Raw genomic sequence first — 13,989 nt, forward strand, 5'->3', positions numbered from 1 at the left:
TACTTGGAGTTGGGTCCTGTAGTTCCTGAAAGCCTATTCAGTACTGCACATACAAGCCCTGGGAGGCTATCTGCTTTCAGCTGTCATTGCAAGGTCCCTAGACACACTGAATTAAGCATCTGACAAATGTGGTGCCTCTCTTAAAGTTAAGATTGATGTTTTTAATAGCAGCCTTTAGGCCAGTGGGTCTCCACCCTTTGGGGGGGAGGTCACATATATCCTGCATGCTAGATATTTATATTATAATTCATAAAAATAGCAAAATTACAATTAGGAAATAGCAATGAAATAATCTTATGGCTGGGGGTCACCACAGCATGAGGAGCTGTACTGAAGTGTTGCAGCATTAGGAAGGTTGAAAACCCCTGCCTTAGGGAATCTGGAGCTGGTCAGTGGGTAATTAATAGTGTTCACATGTAATCCCAGCCTTAGGAGGAAGAAATGGGAGGGTCTGATGGTCAACCAATCTATCCAAAACAAGTTCCAGGCTCAATGAGAGACCCTGTCTCTACATAGACAGACAGACAGACAGACATGAACAACAGAAGGTACTCACCAGCCTGGTTTCCACACATGTATGTATACATGCGCACACTTGTATGCACACAAGTATACACACAAAATTTAAAAATATAAACAGCCTTTAGATTCCTTTGAGCTACTACACTTAAAAACTAAATTCTAGCTTCTTCCCTAAAAGGTGGGGGTAGGGGGCGCAGGGGTCCTGTCCTTCAGGATTCCCAAAGCTTGAAAAAATGTAGGCACTCCAGAGAGTGGGACCTGTTTCTTCCTTCACAGCTGCTGGGAAGTGGCTAATCTCACTTTGAAGATGCTAGAGAGAACAGGCTCTAACACTTTATAAAATTCACCTCTTTTCTCAACTCATGATAAAGTGTCATAAAATAGTTCACACACTCCTCCAAGATTTGTCTTCTTTCACATTTAAATGTGACCTTTCCTCTCCTTACTGGGTCTTGCAGTCTGCCTATAAATCAGCATATCAAAATTAAAAAGTCCCCGGGTTACCTGAGCAGCAAGCATCCCAGGGGCTCCTCTAGCAATGGAACAATAGCCCTGTGTTCCCGTTGGAAGGCTAGAATAGCAGTCTGACTGCTGCCCTCCCTACTCAAGGGTAAAATTCTTAGTAGAGATCCCTTGCTGTCCTTGGGAGCAGTTGGAGAACAAACATCACCTTGTTTGAGGCTTTGCTTGTCCTGTTTCCTTGAGACAGAGTCCCTGGTATCCTAGGCTCTCCTTAGATTTGCTCTCTAGCTAAGGCTAACCTTGAACTCTTGACCCTCCTAGAACCTCCTAAATGCTAGGATTACAGACACACACCTTTAGGCCTGGTTATAAAGATCAGTTTTCAAACAAGACCCCTTTTACCTAATCAGTAGAAAAATGAATGTATTATATAGCTCTGTGATGTTATATAGCAGCTGTCAGGTCCAAAGGCAACTCCCATTCCCCAAACTCCAAAAAGCAGTCCAAATACCCAGAAATGAGCTCAACCTGAACTATAGGAGGATTTCTGGCAGTTAGATAAAAGCCAGAATTCCTCAGGAACTTGTGAAACAGGTTCCCATCTATGAAAAGGAGTCTTTTCCCTAACCTCTATTAGAAGGGACAAATGGCTACCTGTGGTGCCTGTTAGCATACCAAAGCTCATGCTGGCCTGTCCACATTTTAAAGCCCTGACAGCCATCCTAGCCCTTCTCACTTTCTCCTTTACCCAACACCCACTCCAGCACATGGGCTGCCCCATCCCCCCATGGCAACTCATCCTTATAACCCTGCTATTCTCTCTGTGTTCCCCATCTCTCTCTCTCTCTCTCTCTCTCTCTCTCTCTCTCTCTCTCTCTCTCTCTCTCTCTCTCTCTCAAAATCTTCCCCTTAACATCACCGTGGAGCAGTCATGTCAACCATTTATACAACAGGCAGAAACTTTGGTACAGGAAGTGGTCCCTGAGCAGCGTCCATCCGCAGCTCCCTCCTGGTCTGCAGGCTATACCCCTAGAGCACCTGTCTACTCCAGGGACTCCCTGCTTTTTCCGTGTATGACTGTCTCATGCCAGCCTGGTATATTTTTTTACTTTTGGCTTGGGGAGGGGACCTTTAAATTTTGAAGGAAAAGAAAAACAAACAAACAAACAAACAAAAAAAAAAAACACTTCAGAATTTCCCTGGGAGTAGAACACTTCATTTTAAAACAAATTCAGCGCTAGTTATTTATAGCCAGGAAACCATCACTTTGTTGGGGCAATGGAGACACCAGTGGCTCTAGAGGAGAAAGCAGCTGCAGATGTAAAATAAGAAGCAAACTCACACTGGCTTAAAACGAGGACAACCGAACCCTGCAGAATCATAGTGCAACCTCTTTGCATAAGGCAGCTTGCTCTAACGTAGAAAACCACCCGCTATTGCTTGGTCCTCAGATGTCCCTCAAAGACCAACCATGTGTTGAAAACTAGTCACTGTCCTGTAGTTGGGAGGTGGGGCCTAGTGATCAGACGTTGGGTCATGCGGGCACACTCCTGAGATCTGGGGACCTTGGCTTGCCTTCCTTATCCCACTAGCTTTCACTGCCTGGTTCATCTGGAGGCGAGCTGTTTCTTCTGCATCTCATGTTTCCACTATGATGAACTGTCTGGCCACAGGCCCCAAAGCAATAGGGTTACATGACTGGGCTGAAACCTCAGAGACCATTGACATACAATCTGTCTCCTTCCATTGTTTCAAGTATTTCACAGCAATCAAAATCTGATGTACCAGCGTACTATGCATGGTCGCCTGCACGCTGACACTTCAGATTCAGCCCTGTGGTGTGCGTGCAGGAGCTTTACTTCATCCCGGCTGCTGCTGCTTCTTTCTCCCTTTCTTTCCCTCTTCCTCCTTCTCTTCCTCTTTCTCCTCCTTCCTCTTCCTCTTCCTTCTCCTCCTTTTTCTCCTCCTCCTCTTCCCCTCCTCCTACTCTTTCTCCTTTTAAAGATTTATTTTTTCTTGGTTGTTTGTTTTATTATTTACTTTGGTTTCTTGAGATAGTGTTTCTCTGTGTAGCTTTGGAGCCTTAGTATTCAGGCATCTTTACTGGCCTGCCCTTGGGGTTCTGACAAGATATGCCCTCAGCTGCAGCCACTAGTGTACATTCACTATGTTCCCTTTAAAAAGAGCCCTGACCACCTCCCATCCTGCTCTCTCTCCTTCCCTCTCTCCCCCTTCCTCCCTCCTTCCTTCCCTTCCTCCCTCTCTCCTCCCCTCCCTCCCTCCCTTCCTCCTTCCCTCCCTCCCTTTCTCCTTCCCTCCCTCTCTCCTACTGCTCCTGTCCCTGGAGGCTAGTCTCCCCCATCCCTTTCCCCCTTTTTATGATCCCTTTCCAAACAAAACAAAACAAAACAAAAAAAAACCTCCACTTGAACTCTATTGCATGATGTCTTTCTCCTGCTACTTTTTTTTTTTTTTTTTTTTTTTTTTTTTTCCCTACAAAGCCTGTCCTGGAACTCACTTTTGTAGACCAGGTTAGCCTTGAACTCACATAGATCCACCTACCTCTGACTTCCAAGTGCTGGGATTAAAGATATGCACCACCACCTCCCACCTAAAGATTTATATTTATTTTATGTGCATGAGTGTTTTGCTTGCATGTGTGTATGCATATCATGTGTGTACTTAGTGCCTGTGGAGGTCAGAAGAGGGTGTCAGATTCAGATGCCCTGGAATTGGAGTTTCAGATGCCTGTGAGCCTCTGTGTGAGTACCAGGAGCCAAACCCCAGTGCTCTGCAAAAGGAGTTCCCAGGATCTGATGCCTCTGATCTCTTGCAGTACCAGGGAAGGAGCTCATGTTCTGAACTGACTAAAATGCCACTCACATAGAATGCCACAAAACAACCCATTTAACCATAGTCCATGACAATGATCTTCCTGAAACAATCAGCAGCTGGAAGCTTTCCAGGAAAGCCATCATCCTTCAGAAGAATCTCTTTCCCATGGGAGCCTCCCTCTACAGAGAAGCACCATGGCATAAAAACGCAACAGCAACTTTTACCTTCATGAGTGGATCTGATGTTACTTTTACGTCACATTCTATCAGAATATCCTTTTCTTCAAATTCCTCTTTCTTTTTCCTAGATTTCTTCAGCAGAAATTGTGACAAAAATTCCAGAGGTTTGTCCTGAGAAATGACACCACCCCCAAAAAATTCTATTTAAAATAGTTATCTGATATGTTAAACAAACTACAGGAAAGAGAACATAGGCTGGGGTTCAATTGGTAAAGAGCTATGTGAGCCTGAAGACTTGAGTTCTGATACTGGCCCCAAGGAAAAACTGCGCTCTGGAATCACATGCCTATAACCCTGGGTGAGTGTTTGGATGGATCCACAGAGCTCAATAGCCAGCTGGCCTAACTGAATCAGTGAGTGATCCTGTCTCAAAACATGAGGCAGAAAATGATCAAGGAAAACACCTGATACCAACCTCTGCCCCCCCCCCCACCACCACCACACACATGTTACCAGGTTTTTTCTTTGGAGCCATCAACCTGCTCCTAAGTCATGACACAGACTTACTATTAGTTTTGAATGCTTGGCCTTAGTTCTTTTCTGGCTAGCTCTTTTTACTTAACCTGTTTTCTTTACCTACCTTTTGTCCCTGGGCTTTTTACTTTCTTTCTGTATATCTATCTTACTTCACTGTTTCTCATGTCTGGCTGGTAGCTCTCTGACTTCTTGCCCCAGGAATGTCTCTCATTCTCTCCTCCTTCTCTTACTCTTCCTTCCTTCTGAGCCTAGATCTCTCCCTATCAGCTCCACCCATCCTTTGCCTGCCTAGCTATTTACCATTCAGTTCTTTATTAGGTCAATCAGGTGCCTTACAGGAAAGGTGAAACAAATGTAACACATCTTTACATAATTAAACAAATGCAGCATAAGAAAAGTAACACACCTTTACACAGTTAAAGTAATATTCCACAGCATAAACAAATGTAACATATCTTTACCGAGTTAAGATAGTATTCTCACAACACACACACATATATACATGCACTACACATGGATACAGGAAAAAGATAGGACACATTTCTAACAGACTTTTCAGCTCTCTACTTAAATCATAACTAGAAAACAAAGAAACTGCTATTCAGTTAATATTAGTACACTTCTCCTCATCCCCTATTCTGGTTAGCAGATACACTCTTGGCTCTCAGCTTTTTTCCTTAATCAAGGTCTTGTGGAAGGATCTCTCAAGATCTTTAGAGTACAAGTGGCTCACAACAACCCTTAGCAACACAAGGAAATGGTCAACAAGGGTCTTGTGGTCTTTCGGGAAGGAAGCAAGCCCAGGAGAGAGGTAGGGCAGCACCACTCTAGGGGAACACATCAACTCCCCATGGGGCCTGCTTCCCTCTCACACTGTGGGTTCAAGCCTCATCAACACATGTCATATATACTTCTTCCTCCACCAAACAGGCTTAGCCAGTTGGGGTTTGAGACAACGTGCAGGATCTTTCCAGGCCTTTGGGTCTCTATGAATACCCATGTCCATTCAACACAGAGACCAGAAAACCAAGGGAAACCAGACAGCAGCAAGGAGAGGGCATGTGTGCAGAGATCATGTTTAAATGGTAGAATCACCATAGCAGAAGGGAGTCGGGCCCTGAAGAGTAAATTGTCTCCTCTTATTCCAGAATCACCCTAAATATCTGTTCATTTCCCTGCTTCATAGATATCTTTGAGGTTGTGAGAAAGGGAGCCTATGGACTGTGGTGTGTGTGTGTGGGGGGGGGGTGTGGGTGTGTGTGTAAGCCAGATGACAATCTTGGCACTGTCCACTCTTTATTTTAAAGAGGGCTTTTTCATTACTATGGAACCCATGAAGTAAGCGTTGCTGGCTGGCCACAGAGCCCCAGGGATCCACCTATCTCTCCCTGGCAGCACTTGCAGTAAGGCATCCGTCACCATACCTCGATTGCTTTCACACAGGTTCTGGGGGGCAAACTGAGGACGTCACACTTGCAAAGCAGGTACTTTTCTGTCTGCACCAGCTCCCAGTCAGCTAACCTCTGACAGTCTTTTGAAATGTACACTCTTTCTGGTAAACTGTCCAAGATGCCATGAAATACAAATATTTCTTGAGACTCCCCCAACTATCCCTGTCACCCAGTGCTGACTCAACTGCTTTTCTCTTGTGTTTTCTTTCCTACCCTCTCTCATCTAGCCCCCTTGGCCCATCATCATTTTGTATCTGTTGCACACTTCAATCCCTCGGTTCATACTAACATGTATGTGAACTGTAAGACCATGAACGTGTTTTCTAACGCAGTCACTTCTGACTGGAATTAAGCACAAGACAGAAAACAGCACACAAATTAATAGACTTTAAATAACCCAGCAGGTCTCCTGTTTCTTGGTTTTATATGCTTAGCATATCATATCCTGAGCCCAGAATCTCTCTGTGCCTGCTTTTATAAACTGATGTAATTTCTCTGAGGAACTCTGTCCCAGAGCGATAAACTGGTAAAAGCTAACAAATGGAAATGAAGGGTTTGTTTGTGTTGAAATTTGTCCAGTTTTCTTTCTTCAACAACACTTACAGACCCTTCTCTTGACAACTCCATCAGTCCATCCGCCAGGGCCTGTGCAGTATCTTGGTTATTTAGAATGCTGGCCATACTCAGAGTGTCAAACATAAATTGCCCTGAAATGTAAGGCACATGCACAGTACTTAATTTAATGCGAGTCATGTGAAGTAAAGAAAAAAGTCATCACAGTTATTTTTTTAGTGGACAACAATGCAAGGAACAGGAACAAATTTTTATCATTGCCATGAGCAGCTCTATTATAAAATAGGAAACAAGCCAGAGCGATTTTGGTGTGGCAAAACTGATATTGAAATGGAATCTAAGACTCAGACAATAATAAAAGAAACCCTGAATGTTATGTAAGTTAAATGTTAGATCCAAGTGAAAATTTGAGCATCTCCCATTCCAACCCTTATCTTGTGTTCAAATGTAAATATTTTAAGTTCAGAGAAAATAACCTACATGCAAAGACATCTATTCAGTTTTAACAGTTTAATGTTTACATGCTTTTACTGGAAAGCAACCTTGTCCCATCAATTTCTCATTGCCAGCACACTTTCATAAAAAATATATATATATATTTACTTCTCCATTTTTCTATCTAATCCTCAGTATCTGTAAAAGAAAAAGGAAAAATTATTTCTCCTGGTTTATAGTTTTTCTTTTGTTTTGGGGGTTGTTTTTGTCTTATTTTGTTTTTTGTTTGTTTTAAAGTGGGGTTTCTCTGTGTAGCCCGGGCTGCCCTGGAACTCACTTCATAGACCAGGCCGGCCTCAGACTCAGAGATCTGCCTGCCTCTGCCTCCTGAGTGTTGGGATTAAAGGCATGTACCACCACCTTCTGGTAGGTTTATAGTTTCTAAACTATTTAAGAATATTGGTTTAATATTTCTTAAATGTGATAGAGCAGGTACACAAAAGGCATTTGTGAAGCAAGATGTGCAACATACTGATGGACAAAATATCTGTGTGTGGAAGCAGATGCAGAGATCTGTAACTAACCATTGGGCCGAGCTCCTGCAATACAATCGAAGTGAGGGAAGAGTGACAATATGAACAAAGGAGTCAAGACCATGGAGGGGAAACCCACAGAATCAGCTGACCTGAGCTAGTGAGAGATCACTGACTCCTCACTCTCAACTGGGGAGCCTGCATAGGACTGAACTAGGACCCCTCAATACAGGTGACTTTGGTATGGTTTGGGCAGTATATGAAGCCTCTGGCAGTAGGACCAAAACCAAACTCTAATGCATAAACTGATTTTGTGGAGCCCATTCTCTTTGGAGAGATACCTTGCTCAGTCTAGTCATGGGGGGAGGGGTTCTGCCTCAATGGGGTGATGGGACAGACTTCATAACATCCTAGGGAAGGCTTTACTCTCTCTGAGGAACAGATGGGAGATGGGATGGAGGGAAGGAGGGGAGAGAAGTAGGAGAGGAGGGATGGGATGAGGAACTGCGATTGGAATGCTTTATTATTATTATTATTATTTTACATGTCGATCCCAGTTCCCTCTCCCTCTCTCCCTCCTTCCCTCTTATTCTGTCTCCCCCATCACATGCATCCTGACCACCCTCCTATCCCATCCCCCCAACCCCAATTCCACTTGTAGGGCAATGCCATCCAGGTGGGGTCATGTAGATCTGACAGGTCATGTGAAGTAGGGACTAGGGCTTCTCTCCTGTCTCTAGGTTAAGGGAGTATCCCTCCATGGGGGATGTGTCCACAAGGTCCTTTTGTGTACCAGGGATACATCCTGATTCCACTGTCTGAGGTCCCTTAGACTGCTCAGTCCTTCTGCCTGAGACCCTTATTCAGGGGGGTCTGAGTCAGTCCCATGCTGGATTCCCAGCTATCAGTCTGGGGGCCCGTTAGCTCCTCCTTGTTCAGGTCAGTCGTCTCTATGTGTTTCTGCAACCTGGTCTAGTCCTCTCTCTCTCTGCATCTGGATTCTAGTTCGACTGAGTGTTTAGTTGTGGGTGTTTGCTTCTGTTAGCAACAGGTACTAGATGAGGGCTCCATGATGGTGGATAAGTTATTTGTTGATCTCACTATCCGTAGCCTTTCCACGGTTGCTCAAATTGTTAGTTGGTGGCAGTCTTGTAGGTCTCTAGACCTTTCCTTAGGTTCAGTTTTTTCTTCAAACCAATAATGGTTCCCTCTTTTATGTTCTCTCTCTCTCTCTCTCTCTCTCTCTCTCTCTCTCTCTCTCTCTCGTCTTCTATTCCTACCCTGATACAATCTTTAAAAAAAATAAGAATAAAAGATTTAAATAACACCCCCCAAAACAAAACAAAAAACCCACAAAGTTTGCCAGGCAGTGGCACGTGAAAAATACCAAAACAAAAATATCTGTGTGAACACTCATGTGCATAGCAGGGAGAGGGAGGAAGGCACAGATCTGTAGTGTTCAAAAGATACTGTCTTAGTCAGATAGAATGTGTAAAATGTAAAGAGATGATTAGAGGTTATGGGGGACATATTTACCCAGATGGCAAAAGTAACTCATTTTAAAGAATGGACTGGTTTGGTTTATGATTTAATGTTAGACAGTACATTATTCCACAAAGATTACTATGGTAATTTGATGAGGGAATGGAAAATTGATTTAGTGATGTCTAACAGGCTCATTAAAAAACCATAGAGCCCAACACTAAGCTGAGTATTTTTTTTTTTTGGTTTAAGGAAAAAATTATATTATATAATTTATATGCAGACTTAGAGGGGAACCGGAATGGGCTTATCTACCTGAGGCATTCTGGGTGAATTATGGATTTTAGATAATAACTGAACTGTAGAACAAGTTGTATAATAGATGTCATGAGTAAGAAGTGTTTAACAGATTGGAAGTTGTAATGGGAAAAGATATAGTTCTCTAGTTGGGCAAAAAGCAAGTTCTGTACAGGGCAGATGGGCTGTCCTATGGACCAATAAGACAGAGAACCCAGAAACAGGAGTCAGCTTCAACAGATGGGCTGTCCTATGGACCAAAAGGATGAAGAAGCCTGAAAACAAGAGTCAGTGCCAACATTCTGAGCATGACTAGCTTCTCTTGAATGTTTGAAAACCAAGGTGATGATGTTTGGCCAAGCATGTGTTACAGCTGGGTTTTGCTTATGTCATCTCAGTCTTGAATTTTCTCAGGCAATAAATAAGCTCCGGTCTGATCTGCAGAGGAAGTATCAGAGATCTTACCTATGATCCGGCCACTGATGCTCTTCTGCAAGTTCTTGAAGAGTGGATTTAACTCCTTCCTCACCAATTTCAGGGTGTCTTCCAGGGAGTCCATGATGCTGGTCCACACCTGCAGCTTGGACTCACTGAAGTAGTCAGAAGGAGGCGGTCTATCCTGCTGTGGCACCAGCCAGTCACTAAGAACTGACAGGAGTTTTACTTTTGTTATTAAAGACTTGAGATGAATGTGTGTGTGTGTGTGTGTGTGTGTGTGTGTGTGTGTGTGTGTGTGTATACAGGTACACATGTGTGTGAATGCACATTTGTGGACTTATATGTAGAGACCAGAGGTCAACTTCAGGGATTGTTTCCCAGGTCCTGTCCACCTATTATTTTTAACAAGGCCTTTCATTGGCCTTCAGCTCTCCAAGTCCAGCTCAAGACTTGACCTGGGGCAGGGGATTTCTACTTTTTGTTTAAAGTACAACCAACTCAGTTGTCTTTATACTGGGCATGATATCCTTTCTCAGGAGAAGATGAGGACCCACAGCCTGCTTTCAATGGTAAAATAAGAAACTTGAAAAGGACATGGTAAATGCCCGTCTGTTCATGGCAGATAAGGTTGACATGTTCTACTTGAAATTAGAAATGCAATCGCTGTCTGGTGCTTTTGGGAAGCAGAGTGGATGGATGTAAGTAAGAATGTGTCTCTCCATTCTAAAAGTGAGAATTCTTCCTACTCAGCACTTCCTACACCCTGCCATGCCATTCAAGGCCAACCCACAGCACTCACTCCCATCTCTTCCTCAAATTACGGGAAAAGACAATATTCCACATGGCTATGGTGGATGGGTAAGAAAGAAAGGAAGTTAGTCTCCTTGCAAAAATTACCTCATGATGGAGTACCCACTGGCTTTTTGTTGTTGTTTTTTACCCAAATGGATAGTCTGGTCCATTTTGTTTCTCCTGTCCCTACAAGCATGTACAAAATGTTCTAATGTGTTCTTTTACAAGGACAGTGAGAAGAAACCACTGAAAGAGAAAGGAACAGGAGGAGAAAGGGAGCTATAGCTGTTCTTTGCTGCGCTGAGTTAGGCAGTTCTCTCCACAGAGCGGCAGGTACCATTGTTTGCTGATGTTGTGTGAACCACAGTGAACAGGCCATGTCTGCTTCAGAACTGTGTGAACTATGAAGTCAATGCCTTTCTGTTCCCCTACATTTCCTTTACAAGTGTCACATTCGTGCCAACTCCCCCTGGTCATGAATGGCCTTTGGAAACTAAAGAATCAGTGTTTGTGTCATTTCCAAGGCAGGCCAAGCCCTGTTTGGTAGGAAGAGTGGAGTTTTCAAAGAGAAAGTGACGAGTGACATTGTAAGGTAGCCACATGTTTCTCTTGTCAGCCAATATTAGCCAATTTATTGTGTCAGTGAAGGTGTATCTGCAGCTGTATTTTCTCTTGTGATCCATTTCCCTTCTTGATCATGCTACAGCATGGATCTCAGTAAATCCTGTCTCCGGCTCCTGAGAGCCCCACTTTGTGTTCCCAATTAAAACAAATCCATTCTTTAAAATAAATAAATAAATAAATAAATAAAAACCTAGGAAAACACATTCTTCCTCCAGCAACTGAACAATTTTACTGAACTCTTTAAAGAGGGTTTTAGTAAATGATGGCTTGAAACAAAACATTTGCAGCAAAGACTCCTCTAGATGAATGATTCTGTGATGTGAAGTGACTTGGCTATGGAAAGGACAATATCCCTTCTAAGAGAGTAGCAATTGCTGAATGCAGATGGGGATTGGTGGACATCGGCAAAGGTGTACAGTGCTGCTTGCTGATGGACAGGATGAGACAAAGAGCATGTTTTACTAGTTTTTGTCCTTCAGTAATGTTGAAGTGGCTGTATGTCACTGGGCACAGCAGCCAACACTCATAGACACTTACTGTGTTGGTATGAACCAGTCACGATTCCGGCGGGGGCAGAAAAGAATGTGCCAGTTAGTTGAGACAGCTGAGAAAGAACTTCTGTGCCTGCTTCTGTACAGTCAAAAAAGCTTGCATTAGTTTACTCACAGGTTTCTCCAGAAACAGCCAAATATTACTTAGAAGCAAGACAGGGCTGCCCAAGAAAGACCGTAAGAAATTGTCATCTTCAATTCAAATCCTTCTATCAAAGAGTTCATTAATATTTCTCTTTTATCAATATAGACAGTTGTCCAAATACCTTATTTCTGAGAAAAAAGCAATCAGATGTGGAGAGAGGGCATGCCATTAGAGCAAGTGCTTACCTTCAAGTGTGGAATATTTAAGCCAAAGACAGAGAAAACCTCACAGGGGTTTCATGAAACATTCTGAGTAAAGGAGAATTGTTGTTGAAAGTCAACACAGTTAAAACAGATAAACACAGATAAACACAGGATGGAACAAAATAGTCAAAATATAATGTGGCATTATTTCCTCCCCTTCTTTGATGACACAGATTGGAATATAGAGTGGATTGTTGAATTCAGTGAACAGATTGAATTAGTTGAGAAGAAACTTACATAACAGATGGGGGACTTTAATTTGCTGTAGTCCAAAACTAAATACCCTATTGCTTCTAGGCACAAGATGTTAGAAACCGATGAGGTTAGATGCCCAATGTTTTCACTGATAATGAAGTCAGATAGGGAGGCCACAAGAGTTCATGGACAGAGAGTACATATAAGTCCAAATTATCAACTGATTGCAGAGAACTTGTACATAAAGTTCACTAGGGCAGAAAAAGTTGCCTTACAAGGAATGGTACTGGGAAAACAGGTACCCATGTGTAAAATCAATTAAATTTCAACCCATACCACATATTCTGGAATAAAACAAATGGGCCACAGATCTAAATGCCAAACTTAAATAACAACTCCTTTGAAGTGCAGGAGGGATCTTTTTGATCTTTGTTTGTGCAAGGAATTTAAAAATATGTGGACTGGAGAGATGGCTCAGAGGTTAAGCATAATGATTTCTCTTCCAGAGGATTCAGGTTTGGTTCCCAGTATCCATACAGATTCTGACAACCTTGTGTTAACTCCAGTTCTGGAGGAATTGATGATGCCCTTTTCTGGCCTTCATGGGCACTGCACCCATGTGGTACAAACATACATATGACAGAACACCTGTAGGTTTAAGATTTTAAAATATATACTTTTTAAATAATTTTAGAATATGACAATAACATAATTACAAAAGTAAAGATGACAAATTTGATTTCATCAAAATTAAGAAATTCTGCTGTTCAGCAGAATTATCCAGAGAAAGAAAACCTAAGGCACCAACTGGAAAAACAATATACTTTTCAAAATGTGCAAGATACTTGAAAAGACACTAAAGAAGATTTTTAAATGGTGGATAAGGACATCAAAAGATGCTTCAGTGTCATGGCTCAGTAGGAAACTGCAAATTAGAACCACAAGATGCTTCTGTCTCCACTTGAATGGCAAAAACTAAAGCAAGTAGCACAATGTTGAGCAAGGCAGTTCTCAGACATACTCTGTAGAAAAGTCAAGGTGTAGAACCACTTTGAAAAGCAGGTTCGCTGGCTTTGTAAGAGTTAAATGCACACCACTGGGATCTTATATACCTTAGAGAAGTGATATATTCACATGCACTCTCACAGCAACTTCACTTATGAAACACACTGTAGATAAGTAAATTATAGATCATAATTTATAATTATAAATTATAAATAAATACTGTGTGTGTGTGTGTGTGTGTGTTCCATGCAATAATTACAGTGGCAAAAAGGAATGAGCCATTGATTCATGCATTAAATGACCTAATTTGTGAAGGCACCTCAGAAACACACAAAATAACATCACAAGGAGACACGTCCCCTGCCTTTCTAGAATATTGATCCTGACCTGATGCTCCAAGTGGCACAAAGATGTCTACACGTCCCCCTTCTTCTTCAGTGGCCACACAGCTTCCCAATTTCTCCCAGAAGTCTCTCACTTCAGGACACAGTAAATTTTTAATACAAATCTTACAGCCTAAGGGAGAAAATAAAATATCAACATTGGTTTGTTACATTATTATAAATAAAAACTTGTAGCAGTTTGTGAAAATGAAATCACAAATTCAAAACACAGTATTTGCCCATAAAAACCAAGGTCTCCAGTGCAACTATACTTCATGAAGCACCATGGTAGGGTCACAAAAGTGCCACTGAGCAGCGCCAGGGCCGCAGGCTCCTTTGCACTCTGG

General features: G+C 42.5%; 1 protein-coding gene across 1 annotated transcript in view; it reads right to left on the reverse strand.

Moving 5' to 3' along the window:
- The window catches only part of Ect2l (epithelial cell transforming 2 like), a 69,044-nt gene that overhangs the window by 15,183 nt on the left and 39,872 nt on the right, over window positions 1-13,989 (reverse strand). The window contains exons 8-12 of the mRNA XM_051175343.1: window positions 13,647-13,775; window positions 11,698-11,790; window positions 9,772-9,954; window positions 6,590-6,693; window positions 4,044-4,169 (exon numbers count right to left, since the gene is read on the reverse strand). Coding sequence (XP_051031300.1) covers window positions 4,044-4,169; window positions 6,590-6,693; window positions 9,772-9,954; window positions 11,698-11,790; window positions 13,647-13,775 — 635 coding nt within the window. The remainder of the gene's footprint in view (window positions 1-4,043; window positions 4,170-6,589; window positions 6,694-9,771; window positions 9,955-11,697; window positions 11,791-13,646; window positions 13,776-13,989) is intronic.

Source organism: Phodopus roborovskii, unplaced genomic scaffold (assembly GCF_943737965.1).
Source record: "Phodopus roborovskii unplaced genomic scaffold, PHOROB, whole genome shotgun sequence".
In the NCBI taxonomy this organism is placed as follows: Eukaryota; Metazoa; Chordata; class Mammalia; order Rodentia; family Cricetidae; genus Phodopus; species Phodopus roborovskii.